At 37.6% G+C, this 14,517-nt stretch overlaps 1 protein-coding gene across 1 annotated transcript in view; it reads right to left on the reverse strand.

The window, feature by feature from the left end:
- SYTL3 (synaptotagmin like 3) overlaps positions 1-13,643 on the reverse strand; it is a gene marked incomplete at both ends in the record, with an annotated part of 29,032 nt that extends 15,389 nt beyond the window's left edge. Inside the window, 7 exons of the mRNA XM_081997486.1 lie at positions 12-136; positions 3,499-3,571; positions 4,524-4,590; positions 5,544-5,595; positions 8,232-8,296; positions 11,957-12,172; positions 13,534-13,643. Of these exons, the coding sequence (XP_081853612.1) occupies positions 12-136; positions 3,499-3,571; positions 4,524-4,590; positions 5,544-5,595; positions 8,232-8,296; positions 11,957-12,172; positions 13,534-13,643 (708 nt within the window). The remainder of the gene's footprint in view (positions 1-11; positions 137-3,498; positions 3,572-4,523; positions 4,591-5,543; positions 5,596-8,231; positions 8,297-11,956; positions 12,173-13,533) is intronic.
- Between the last annotated feature and the right edge of the window lie 874 nt (positions 13,644-14,517).

Consider the following 14,517-nt stretch of genomic DNA (forward strand, 5'->3'; position numbering starts at 1 on the left):
AATATGGTTACCCTGCTTGTAATGTTGATGGCAGTGTCAGACTGGCTCCTTCTTTGCTTCCTTCTTTCCATGTTCTGCCCATAATCTGTGGTTAGGAGACATCTGTCAGCCATATCATTCTGAGACTTAGAGATTTCTGAAGGGAAAATAAAGAGAGAAGTCACTATAACCAAACATTGCAAGCAATCCTTTAGATTTATAGGCTAATTCTGTAGCTTTCAAACTTTCATCCTGCAATTTCAGTATTGATCCCCTAAGAGTAAGAAACAGATGGGAACACAAGTGCTTGTCCCATTTTTTGTAATTATTTTTTGCCTACCTAAATCTTTCCTGCTGTTTCAACTGGAAATTATACTCCTTGTTTCCTATCATTACAGCTGCTGCACGGAATTGTTGTATGCTATCAAATATAGTTCCCATGCAGAAGTAGCTACTACAGTCCCTGTATTTAGTTTGATTTGTAAAGCAGTTTGGTTTCGTTCAGAATAAAAGCAAGATCATTATAACAACATAAAGCAACACAACAGTGGAAGTTAGAAAGCAGAGCATATTGGAAAATATTTAAAAATTTATCCAAAATATGGATAAAAGGAGAGATATTACATACTCTGGTCCCAAACCACATATAATTTTAAAAACATGAGTAGTCCTCACTGACTACAATAACATTACTCATATGGATGAGCTTATGTACATACGTAAGCACCTTATTGAATCAGCACTTCAGTAACATCTAGTTTATTGTGAAATAAATCTATAGGACAATTGGACATTTAGTGCACCACTTTTTGCTTCTTATTCCTCAAGGTACAGTCAGAACTTCACTTAAAGGGAAGGGCAGCACTCATCTGTGATTTCTGAAGTTGAAAACTAGCAGGCTTAGCAGCAGATACTTCATTGTAAATCCTAGAGTGTGTCTCATGAAGAATTAATAACTTGTAAGTGGTACATGAAATAGCTATCATATGTTTAATTCATACAGAAGAAATAAATATTTCTCTCACAACATGACCCTCTGTAGAGGAACCTCAGACAGCTGACAATACGTCATTATGGTATTCAAAAACAACGGCACGCTTAAGTGTGATTTTTAAAGCCACTTTGGGTTAGTTTTGTTCTTAGCAGCAATCAGTGCTCAGATGTTTACTGTACTCTGTGTACATCATGTGACATATCCATAGGCAGGCTCAATTAAGTCATCTCTGACCATAAATGAAAGCAGGTTTTTAAAATACACAGTGAAATCAAAGATCGTAAAAGAAACTGGAGTGAGAGATCTAATGGAGTAGATACAATCTGAGTAGCTCGACCAGCAGTAGAAGCAGAAACACAAGCTTGCCTCACACTCTCTTGAAATGAACAGGTTACAGAACAGGTTAGTGTGAGAAAAAAAGAGATTGTTCAGTTTTCATATCTATTCCTCCTTTGGCTTCTGTACCCAAATGGTCAAAGACGGACACTATCTCTAGTGCCAAGGGCGATTTTGCACTGCAAATAAAACTACAACCAGCAACTCATTTTACATTCACCAAATGGCAACCATTGCATTATAATCTCCTGTTACTGACAAACCACACTGGAACAGGAGGTAACAGCATAAAGAGCAGACTGTACCTCAGTGGCACTGTGCTGCACATGCTAATCTTTTGTTCCTGCTGCTCTCAGGCACGCACACACACTGGCTCCAGTGACAGAATCAGAGGCATAAACAAGGTTCTCCAGGTTTATTTACACACAAGAGCTGGGTGTATTAAATACCTCTGCAAACCAGGACGTTTTTATCTAGATAAGATATAGAATACTAACTTTAGACACTCGTGACCAAAAGCATTTATCAGTGCAGTACCAGGCTTTATTAAGAGGCCATATTGTCTGAGCGCGCTGTTTTCTTAAGTCAAGAAGCCCAAGCCTTTCCCTCTGTAAGACTTCCTACACTTTAATTATTGACTTCAGTGATTGCAACAGCCTGTTATTTCCTCACAAATTAAAAGGTTCTACCTTAACTGAGGATGACAGCACCCAAGTGGGGGTTTCACATACAGTGCACTGAGCTAACAACTTGCTGCCATTCCTCTCAGCAGCCACTGGCTCTTCCCTCCTCACTCCCTGGCTCCTGGCCACATGGACCGGCACTCTCTGTTGTGCAGGCTCTAACATATACACCCTACCTTGAGCCTATTTAACTCACTAAACCAGCAGAAACATACCTATGTATTTTGTCTGGGTTAGTGTTCTGCCATTCTAATTGGCTAAATCAGTTTCCAAAGGGGTCCAGAAACACTGGTACGAATTCAAGTTAAGTGATGGTAGCATATAGCCAGAAACAGAGAAGACAGATGTGGGAGTAGTAGGCCCTTCCATTGGTAGCAGTGAACTATTAAATTAGCTTGCTGCAGTCCTGACAGTCTTTACCAGTAACTGTGGGATATGACCAGGCTTCAAACTAACAGAAAGCAGAATAAATTTTTTTCAAATTCTGTGCTGCCTCAGCTATCCGCTTCCAGTAACGAAGCCTACCCACTTCTCTGGAGAGACAGCCATTGCGTCTCTGCGTAGCTCTAATGTGTGTTCACACAGACACAGCATTAAATTTGTGTAGTTAAAGGAGAACAGGCCTTTAGGATGGGTGGAAGAAATCAGAGGAAAGACCAAACAAGAGCTAAGACAAGAGGTAGGGGGAAAGGCAGAAAGGCACTAAAGTCAAATTTATCCAGGTCTAATCTCACATTTGGGGTTTTCTAAGATGAAGCTAGTAAGAAAACACTAAGGTTTGCTCAAATACATGCAAATCTGCAAGTCCCTGTAATCTTCATGAGGCTCAGAAGTTGTTTTCATCTGGTCACTGATGCCTTTAATCTGTTCTTCACAAAGACAGGCTGTCCCCACTGTAGTTAGCCTCAGAGGTGCATACACAGTCTGCACCCTAAAGCACAGCAGGCAGCATAAGTGAATGGAAGGAGCCAAAAGTATCAGAATGAAAAAAGAGTTGTTAGCACTGGCTGGCTCTTATAAGTATGCACTAAAAAACCCCACACAACCAGACAGACTGAGAAAGAGGAAGGAAGTCCTCTTGAAAACTGCCAGTGAATGAAAATATTAAACTCTACATCCATTACATGACAGGTTCTTTTACAGTGTCAGCTGGGGTTCAGTCAGATAGATAACACCAAGGTCACTACAGTAGAAAGTGGTTATTACTCCGTGCTAACATGAGTTAAATATACTGCATCTGAACACTCAGTAAACTTAAAAATAACATTATACAGTCTTTTCACATCTTTACAAGAAAGGCATTCTGGGTTGGTATCATCAGCTTGTTAAACAGCTAGCAGAATACTGAAGGAAAATTACTGTATTATTTTTCAGGTTGGCATTAGTCATTTCAGCCATCACTCAACACCCTTTGTTTATAACTATTTTTTGCCCAACAATTTGGCCAAAAAATTGAAACATTTGACTATGTAACTCTAGAATGACAAAGCACTGAAAGCTACTTACTTTTTATATGTGTTGTGAGAGACAAAAACAAGTTTTCCACAGATTTATTAAAACTTTTAGACTGACTGAGTTCCTGCAAATGGGAAATGCCAAGAGTAAGAAAACACAAAATATATGGCTTCCATGATCACATATCTACAGACCACATAACAATCAGACAGTAAGGCTGCAGCCCTTTGCTCACGTCTGTAGACAAATACATCTGAGGACATATATTGACATGGTTGAAAACTGTCACACTAATGTATGAAGATGGGAAATAATCTTTTCAGTTCCATATTCTTTGATAGATAAGTAGGAAGATCACATAACAATTTCATAAATAAAACTAATTACATCACTGATTTTTTGTAACGTATTTAATACTTCAAATAGGAAAGTCCTACCTATTACAGATGCTCCTGTGCCTCTGAATTAAAGAGTTTTCATCAAACTCTAGGTAAACACATATTAGAATGTTTACAGAATTGCAACCAGCTTCAAAACCAGGGCCTGAGGACCCAGTCCAAAATGAACCGAAATAGTCATTTAGCACAATTTTGACGAGTTCTGAGCCACGCCCACTCTTTTGTCCACTAGAAACTGTAATGCAAAGGCAACCATCATATTCACTGTTTTTCACTCAGTAGTGAAAGCAACACATGGAATTATCGCTTTATAAATGACTATTGAATATCATAGGATCATGGGATCCTTCAGGCTGCAGGGGAGCTCAGGAGATCTCAGTCCAACCTTCCTGTAGTGACGCACCAAAAACTGGGTTCAGTATTCCAGTGCCAAGTACAGCGGTTAATTACTTCCCTCAAAAACTGAAAACTAATTTAAAACACCCCTCATGACAGACTCTGACCTTTCTCTCCTACTACCAATGCAGCATAAAAAAATTACAAAGGAACATAAGGCTACATTTATGTAGTGGTATTTATGCAGTTGCTATTTACTGCATTTCTGTGGCTGGCCTTTTCATATGAATGACACCGTAAGAGGTGCGTGTATATGTGTATTTTGCAAATATGTACATTTACCGTCACATTGCTTCCTGATGTGGATTCTGTGAAAGGAGGTGGAGTTGGAGGTACAACAGAAATTTTGCTAGAAAATCAAGAGACAATAAACAGGCAACAATTAATATATTATGCTAATAGACAGATAAATAAACCACGTTCATGCACAGTATCTTTATTCTCTGTTGTTCCTGTAATCTAAAGATCTGGGTTGAAATCCTGTGTCTTTAAGAGCTGCAGCACAGGCTTATTGCCTGTTCATAAGAATTAGTGCCACCTTTCTACCTCCTCAATCTTGGGCTGCTCTAGGCAGAATTATTAATTTAAAACAATCATGAAGACCTAATTTAAGAGAGGCTTTCTAGATTTCTATATGGTTGGCAGTATTACAATCTGCGTCCAGAGTGTTAAAACACAATTCCTGTGCAACACACTCCATCTCTGTTTCAGAGATGTTTTCAGAAAACAGTCGTCTATTTACAATACTAAAAGGATCCTTCCTTGCCTCAGCCCAAACCTGTTACAGCCCCTTTACAGCATTCCAGCCATTTCATCTGTTGTAAATAGCCCCGGTCTGTGAAAAAATCTGACTGTTATCTGACTGATTCTGTTATCACAGCATAATCATGGACCCTAAAGGCAGCCGGTGAACTTCCTTTTTGATTCTCTTTTACCACATCTAGGCAAAAGCAAGCCCTTATGCAGCCCTAGTTAGGATCCTAGTAGTGTGTAAATTCGAAAGACAATGGTGTAAATCTTTGTAAGTCTGCAAAAAAATATAAGCAGATCTAACAAAAATACTGCACATCATTTCAAGTAAATCAAAAACTATTACCATAAACATAGTACTCTTTTGTACTTGAGACCTTTTCTATGGATTGCTGAGAGATAAAAGTGACAATTTTTCTACACTCAAAAAGTATTGAAATTTCGTTTTCATAATAAAAAAAATATAAACTGATGGCTGATTTGTAACATAAAATTTATCACTTATACAAACTCTCAGTGTCCTAGGACCATTTGTCCTTTTATCAGTCTTACCTCAGTTTCTGATAAGATTTCAAGAGCTTTGCACCAACTGTTTCATGTCTGTCTGTGAAGGAGAAAAAAAAAAACACTCAAAGGTCAGTTAGTAACACATGTATAATACTTTTTAAAATCAGTACCTTTTCAGGAACTGGTCTGTATTTACAGAAGCTCATGCACATGCAAGTCAGGAGTGAAATCAGCTCCCACCTGACCTATCAGCATACATGCCAAGCAACACGCAAGTTTCTCCTGTATCACAAACTCTATCATGATTTCACCTTCACCTCTTTACAGGTGACATGTTCAGACCAGCTCTTCACAAATGCTGAGGACACTCATGGATGGATGCTAACAGGCCCATTCCTACAGGTTGCTAAGTGCTCTCAGCCTCCTGAGGTCTAGGAGGCAGGTAACGCACGGGCCCACTGCACTAAAGCACACTTCAACCATAAAACTCAAACTCTGTGGAAAGCTTGAAAATGTGTACAAGAGTAGATACACGGTCATCTCTTGAATCTTATGAAAAATTCTTTTTGCTTTTCCTACTAGAGACCTGAACAGCCATGAAAACACATGACTAGCTCACAAACATGAGCAAAACCCTTTGTGAAGGCCATCCCTGCGGGGAAATAGCAACCATGTCACATTCCTCTGGCGAACAGCCACATGTTAAGAACACCAAGGAGCAAGCACTCCATCAGGCACAAACAATGCAGATTCATAAAAATGTAGTTTGCTCCTGAGTGATTGCCAACAGAAAGAAGGGCTAAATGCATGTAACAAATGGCCACCTGAAAATATCTGGAGTGGCTTTAGTCACTAATCATTCCTAATACAGAAAGCAGCATGTGATCTATGCTTTGCGGAATATGTCATTAATTATTACATATTACTCACATATAAGCTGCAGACTTTGGTGGTGGTAGAAGCAATAATCAACTTATTGATGTTACAAATTTCAATCAGAACTCCAGACTTATTGCTCTCTTATTAAGTAATATTTGGTATCTTGATTTATTGCAGCACTAAATTATTTCCTAGATTTTTAAGTAATTAGCCAGCAAGGCAAACTATCACTTTTATGAAAATATGATTTTTATTCTTTAGGTAGAAACTACACAAAATTAATAAAAGACAGACCGATGTAACTCCCCCCCTCCCCCGCAATATGAGAAAACTTCACTGTAACACCTATTTTTTCAGTTAAACTTATAACACAACTGAAGTATTCACTGTAGGATATTTTCAAACCAAAAGAGGGCACTGTCTCTCCAGGCTTGAACGGTACATAACTACTACGGCTGCTGTTTCAAAAGCTTGTCATTTTTTAACCCCGTTAATTATACCAGTTGGTCTAATCAAAGGAACTAAAATAAACTTATTTCTCCCTACAGGCTTATCTCCTGCATATCCTTAGATCTTTGTGACTTCAACATTATTACCATTAGAGTAACTAAGCAAAATGCTTCAAGCACCCACAAAGCTTTGATAATGCAAGGTGAGAACTCATTCATTTTACTGGAAAGAGGGACAGTCAGTATCTTGCAGTATCAGATTCAGCATCTGAGAACAACATAGCATTGTCCAATAACTGAGACTGTTAAAATTACTGGCTTTAGACTTACTGAAAAGAATATGAGGGAAAAATTATTAACAATGGTTGTGAGATACAACCATGCTTTAAAAGATTAGTCAACTAATACTTTAAAATCAGAAATTGTGTTAGCTAGAATGGAATTCAGTGAAATCTTTCAAATTTTAAATGAATTGTTTTAGTAGAAACTGTAGTTCAGTTTCTTAACATGCTACCTGCTGTCTTTTGTGAATACCTACTACCCAAAATTCGCCTGATTACATTCTTCCATTTATTCTATTTAAGTTTCCCAAGAGAGATTTAAGGTCCATTGCTTTCCTTTTTACCAGCTATTCTTAAGTCTAGATACCATGCAGCTACTGGAAATGAAATTGTAACATTTAGCTACAGTCAGGCACAAAGTGAAATAGTTGCCTATCTGAAGTGGCGCTTCAAGGGAAAGAGGAAGGAAATCCTCTCCACCTTGTTATAGTCATTGTAGGTGAAGACTAACTGCCCCTTCGTTGGTGAAACACATTCCCCATAGGGCAATCCATTCACATCCTCTATAATTTCTTTTAGGGTTTTGTATTTTTAATTGCAGTGAAAAAGACAGAACATAAGGCAATAGAGCAACTGGCTGAAAGTAAAGAAACAGTAAGCATTTAGCTTTCTGTTGATTTATACATATACATGTTTTTCTTTATTCCATTTTGTCATTTCATTAAGCTTTAGAACTTTCTCAGTGCAAACAATTAAAGTTTTAACTTCGACAAACAATGGATGCAAGATCATTTGCTTCCTGCACATATATTTTAACGTTTCTATATTTATTTCATGTCATTGTGTTTCTCAGAAGCCTTAAACACTCATTAATTCAAATTGATATGGCCAGCAATTTTCTTATTCTTATTACTCATACAAAATAAATTTTACTTTCAACTGCATTCTGCTAGTTTGTGTTCACATTTTATTTAGTGCATAGACAGACGCACTGCATGATAATTTCTGACAAATCTCTAACCAAGTGGAAGAAACATTAAATACAGTGGCAGACTACATTCTATGTTTCACTTAGATGAGGACTACACGTTACATGGCAGTTTATGGTCTGTTCCAGCAATTACCTTCACCTGGATATTTTTTTGCTCGTTCCTCAAAGAACCATTCACCAGCCTTTACTTTCACATCTCTGAAAAACAAGCAAAAGACATTTCAATCAATGTTTTCCAAAGTGTGTTTATTCCAATGTTTGACAACCATTTAACAACCCAACAATCCTTGCTAATCCTGCCATAAAACTAGGATTTCATGACTGCTCACTCCATTGGCTGATTTTGCTGTGGGTCTGCAAACAAGGGATTCTTCTCCTCCATTACTTTTTTTTCCTTTTTGCTATGCAGGACTGCCCATGGAAAGCAATACATACGGCTCTAAGGCACTGCTCTGAAGCCAGGAGTCCTGGGTCCGCTCCAGTCTACACAACCAACTTGCATAACAGCTCCAGGTACTTGTGCTGACACCACTGCTTACAGCTGCAGCCTAGTCTGAGGAGCAAGGAAAGTCAACGATAGAGGATATGCTCCCAAGCAGAACTTGGAACGGCTACCAGGGAGCACTGAGCTCCACAACTCTGATGGTATGATGGCTTCATGGCCTATCTCTCTCCATTTTCTGGAGGCCAACATCAGTGATGTCCATGTCATACACAGGCACCAGGATCACAGGATCAGAAAAGTAATGATTAACAAGTATAAAATTATATCAGACTAAATAGCTTTGTCAAGAGCAGATTTTCAGCAGATTTGATTCTTGCATTTTGTTGTCTCCAACTGAACTAGACGAAGTCTGCAATCTGAACTCATCCATTATTAAAGAAGCAAAAAATTCTTTAACTGAGGACGGCATTCTCTGGAGTCTTCAGGTTCCTAATTCTCATCTAAATGTCTTACTAATTTTTAGGGCATATATAATATTTCTGTTCCTTGTGGATTTTCTGATGCTTACTATAGGATGAAGTCCCACTGCAAAAATTTCCTTAGTGCAGGCACTGCTAAACCTTCTTCTTTACCCAAGTAGTTCATTTTCCTTCTATGAACTTAATCTTTTTACTACCATTCGTCTGCCAAGCTTCCTTGAAATTGGCAACAACATACAGACAGTAAATTCATGTAGGACTAGCCTCCTTCAGAAAACAAAACCTCTAAACATGAGAGCTATACTGATATTCACCAAAGGCCAGGCAACAAAACCCCTGGGTCTGCCATTTCACACCTCACCTTACTCTATGTTAAAATAGACAAACTATAAGTAGGATGCTGTTTGTTCTTTCTGTGGCTTGATTTTAAGGCATTTTAGGCATTTTAAATATACCTTTGTAAGTAGCAATGCAGAATATTAAAAAAAATCACTACCTGTGTAGATTGTACTATTTATTTACCTGCCTAACCACAGATCCTTGTGCATAACTGAACACAGATTAGTTTGAAAATTAAGTTAAAATAACTTTGAGACAGAACACTTATTCAGTTTGGATGGACATCTATTAACTAATAAATGCCTGAAATCTCTGGCTGCACTAGATTTTCAAGGGCTCTGCATTGGTAGTGCCTTGATTCTCATCTCCAGCCCTCCCTTTATGTTCTCCCCACTACCTATGGTTATCTTCACAAAGTTTAATCTCCAGTTCTGCATAGGCTCATGTAAGGATTACACACTCACAGGATGAAAACACATCTGGTGGACATACCTTTTTTTTTTTTTTTTTTTTTTAAGCTATAGAGTGTATTAAGCTAAGCCATAACCAAAAGCATGACAACGAAGCTGATAAAGAACTATCCTTGTCAGGTAAAATAAACTAACCTCCTTCAAAGCAAGTGTCTTTCTAGACTCCTCGAAGATATGATTCCTTTAAAAAAAACACATTATACCAACTCCATTCATGTAAAAGATGCCTCTTCAAGGCAAAAGATACAAACTTTGTCAGTCCACAAGGCTTTTTACATTTCTTATTTTGTAAACAATGAATGTTCACCTATCCCTGCATGTTCTTCCACTGAGGTATTTAAGCATGTTCATTACAAACATGTCTCTAGGAGAGAATCTCAGTAGTGCTACTGCTGATAATGTTTTTTTCATTAAAATATACTCTAGTGGTAACCAAGACTCAAAAGTATGCTGCTCAGGACTTGAAAACCAGCTCTTACATTTCTTAGTCACCCTATTTTTCCCCTCATTGGGGTAAACAAAAGGCACTGAGTAGCATTTACCACACTGCAGTACTCCCTACCCTTCTTGAGATTTGTAGCCTTGATGTAAAGTTCACTAAAAGCAACGGAAGAAGTCTAACAACTTTGCATTGTGACTAAACAAGATCAAATGTGCTGTCTCTTTTCTATAAAGAGAATTTCAATGACAGATGAAGAATTCCTCTGTATTAGCAACACAAAAAGATAATTTCCTCAAGTAAAAATGTCTTTTAATTAATTTAAACAAAGCTTTCATGGTTTTACCATTAAACATCTGGACAAGCTTATGAAATAATTAAGGGTGCACAGCACTATACAATGCAGCTTAACAACTAGCTACTCTTTATAGGGGATTTCCACTGTGGCCACCAAAGAACTGGAAAGCAATTTAAAAGAAGAGGAAGTGGAGGGAGGTATCTAGAGGAGGATACAGAAAGTTAACTTTTTAACCTTTCCTTTTAGTACTTACAGAGTGAAGCTCAGATAGTGAAATGTATGCATCAAAATTTAGCAATTGCTTTGTATGAAATATAGATGGAGCTACTCTGCCTATTTTATGTATAAATTGCAAAATAAACTGAGGATTCGGAGTACATATTTTTAGTGATAGTTTATAGTCTCTTCCAAACTACAGAAAATTACTTCAAACTAGTAGTAGAAATTCATTTAGCTTAAGACCAATACCTTGCCTTACATTTCTCAGGCATTATTTAAATCTCATTTTGGCATCTTAAGAGGGAGTGAAGCGGTGCATTAATCTTGTGTTGGCATAAAGGAAAATCTCACCCAAATCCTCGCCCTTTGTACAGGGATATATATCACCAAGCACAGCTGTTGATTCATTTTCAAAACTATCTCTCTCTGTCTACATAATATAATTATTCATCAAAGGTGAAAATACAGCTAAACCATTTGGTTTAGAAATATTCTAATGAAAAGGAAGGATTGTGATGGAGTATTTTGATGTAAAAATTGTACCAGCACAGTAAAAGAAAGATTGTTTCCTGTTTCCTGGAAAACAAAAGCAAGTGACATAGTAAAAGAAAAAACAACTAATTCAAAGCAAATAAATTTGGATTCCTGACCACATTTAAACAATTACAGATAATGTTATTAATGCTTATTGCTTTCTAAATTTATATAAAACATGACTTCAAATTATTCATCAATACAGGTTCCTCACTCCTGTAGTGTGAGGCAACACAATGATTGGGAAATTGTCAAGAAACTGACTATACTGCACTAAAACACAGCAACCTGTTATGACACACTGGTTCAGTATTGAGTCAGGGGAAGGAGTTCTCTACAGTTCAGAAACTAACAGCTGTTCCTGTGTTTTGCCACTATCACCTTTGTTACACTGTCTGTGGCCTACCTTGAGGATCCATTTTGCTAAACACAGGAAGGGAAATTTTGACTACATGAAGTATGATGCAAAATTCCTATCAACTTCATTGCTACCAGGACTTCATCCAACGTTTTCATTCCACCAGAGGCTTTGTTTCCTTAATTGTTTAAAGCAACAGATACACACAAAAACCAGTGTGCATCCACTGCATAATCAGTGTAAACTGGCATTTACCCAAACCAGTAAAATTTCTTACCCATGAGCGTAACAAACAGTGCATTTCCAAAGGTAAGGATTCAGGCAGACACGGCATTCAGAGCACACTCGATGACTGCACCCATTGCATACTGCACCTCTGTTCATCAATAACCCAAGCGATTTCTGACAGCGCGCGCAAGATCTCTCCTGGTATTCATGGGTTACATTTCTTGCCCCTTTCCATCGAAGCTGCTGCAGCTGCAGTTTCAGTTTCCTAATCCCCCAGGCAAAAAAAAAAAAAAAAAAAGATTAAAAAATTAAATAGACCAAAACCCCACTGTAAGTCACAAGCTAATATCCTGATTGTGCAATATCGTTACTAGTGGAAGATACGTCCCCAAATTTAACCTCAGCTGAGCACTGTCTGAAGGTGTCTACACACAGCACATTTTTGCACTGTATATGCAACCACAAGTGTGCATACAAACAGAGCAATTGTCTAGTGTACATGTGGTTCTGCTTCTGTCAGTTATGCATGCTCAGGGCAGGGCACAGAGATTGTGTATGCAAATGTTAATGTATTCACATAGAAAAACTGAGACTAAATGGTGCTCCCTCTCATTTGATTTTTTTTTTTTAAAACATATTTATCCAAGAATCAAATCTTCTATGAAGTAAAAGTAATCATAACAAATGCATCCCCTGAAAGTTAAATAAAAAACACATCAGACCAAAATATCAAAACCTCTCCCTTTCATTAACTTTGCTTCCATTACATGTACTAATAATCAAGATCTATGTTTTTAAGTGTTAGCTTAAACATTATCAACAGTTGTCAGGGATTTTCTAACCAATTCAGACTTTTTTATAACCCTTTACTTACTTTTCACAATCATTTAATATATCCAGTAATACTTACATAAATGTTTGCTGTAAACAAACTTCAAGTTTCTACATTTAAGAGGCTAAAAACTTCTGACTTAGCAACACAAACACCCTGTTTTACACGGGGCTGCAGCATGACAAAGCAGGGTACAAGCTGCAAGGAAATCCTTGCCCTAGCCCTGATACAAAGCAAATGCTGGAGGATTATCCTTTATCCTTCACGACTCAGATACTTGCAGAGTGTGAAATAATTAAATAGAATTCGTTTCCTAACCAATGACACCTATTGACACTAGTGACGAGGGACAGTGATGGATTCAGCACAATGAGCACATACCCAATGATTCTGAAGTCCAGCCTTGACACAACGGTAAGTTAAATAAGCCAGCCAAAAATCTGAACATGTTCTGTGTTATCAGGGCTATTATAGGCATACATAGGAACATGATGAAACTGCTATAAAGCCTTCACAGAAAACAATACAGGCAGCAACTGAATTTTCTATTAAGCTTAGAAGTAAAATTCATCACGTAGATTATTCACTGAACAGTATTTGCTCATCTTTACTGTAGTCAATAGCATGATAAATCCAAGAGGCTCTGTATAACCCTTAGTTTTCCCAAAGAATAAAAAGGCATGATCTAACAACAAGTGAAAAAAAGGAATATATTTGGAAGAACAGCAAAGAGGAAAAAGAATACTTCTGGGAAAAAAGGAACAGAAATACAGGAGTAGGGGAACAACAGATACCTTATTCTTTCCTCTTCTGTATTTCTCACCATCTGGTCACGGTACAGGACTTCCAGAACAGCCTCTCGTTCCAATTCCTTAAGGAAGTTGAGATTAAACTCACAGGCCATTTTCCCCAAACTTCACTGATTTTGTAGACTCCTGTTCTATGGTTCTACTACATTCAGAACAATGGATACTACTTTACAGAGTATAATGTGGTCTGAGTGTTTGCAATGTGCCTGCTCTCTGACTTGATTGGTGATAGTTTCACTGTGTCAAACCCTTGAAGAGAAAAGTAACTGTGTCTGTCTTCACACAAGTCATCATTTAAGTGTCTTTGCTACCCAGGGAATATGAACAGTTAGCAAGGTCACAGCAGTCTTGTCTTTTTCACATGAAAGAACTTCTTGTTCTTTTTTCTTTTTTTTTTTTGCTGAGAGTGGTTCCAAAAGAGATGAGAGCTTGCAGCAAGATCCCAGATAGGGCTTTAACTGTCACCAGATGGAGGGACAATTCATCAAGAGATGGTGTAAGGGAGTGAGGGGAATGTTGTTGTTGGGTTTTTTTTATTTGGTGTTGTAGATTTGGGATTTTCAGGCCTCGGGGAAAAAAAGAATACATGTTATTATCTCTTCTCCTCACCTCTTCAAGACACTTTAAATAGTATGTGAAGACCACATTTTGCTATAATCAGACCTTTCACGCACTAATTCATGCACTAAATATACTTTGCAGCAAAGTAGAAAAAGAAAATGATTGTTCAATCTAATTCAGCTTACACATCATATTCAGTTTTAATACTACCATCTAGTATGTATTACAAAAAATGTAAGAGAGTTCCACTTATGGTACACCAAATATTAAGGATGTGTATACAAAACTCATTAAGTGTTTCAAACTTAATCTGAACAAAATACATACAGTCAGGCTCTAGGCAGAAGGTCTAGACACTAGGACAGAAGGGTAAAGCTTTCCCAAAGCAGTTACTGATGCTTCACTGGT

The sequence above is a fragment of the Phaethon aethereus genome (assembly GCF_964289735.1).
Source record: "Phaethon aethereus genome assembly, chromosome: 3".
In the NCBI taxonomy this organism is placed as follows: Eukaryota; Metazoa; Chordata; class Aves; order Phaethontiformes; family Phaethontidae; genus Phaethon; species Phaethon aethereus.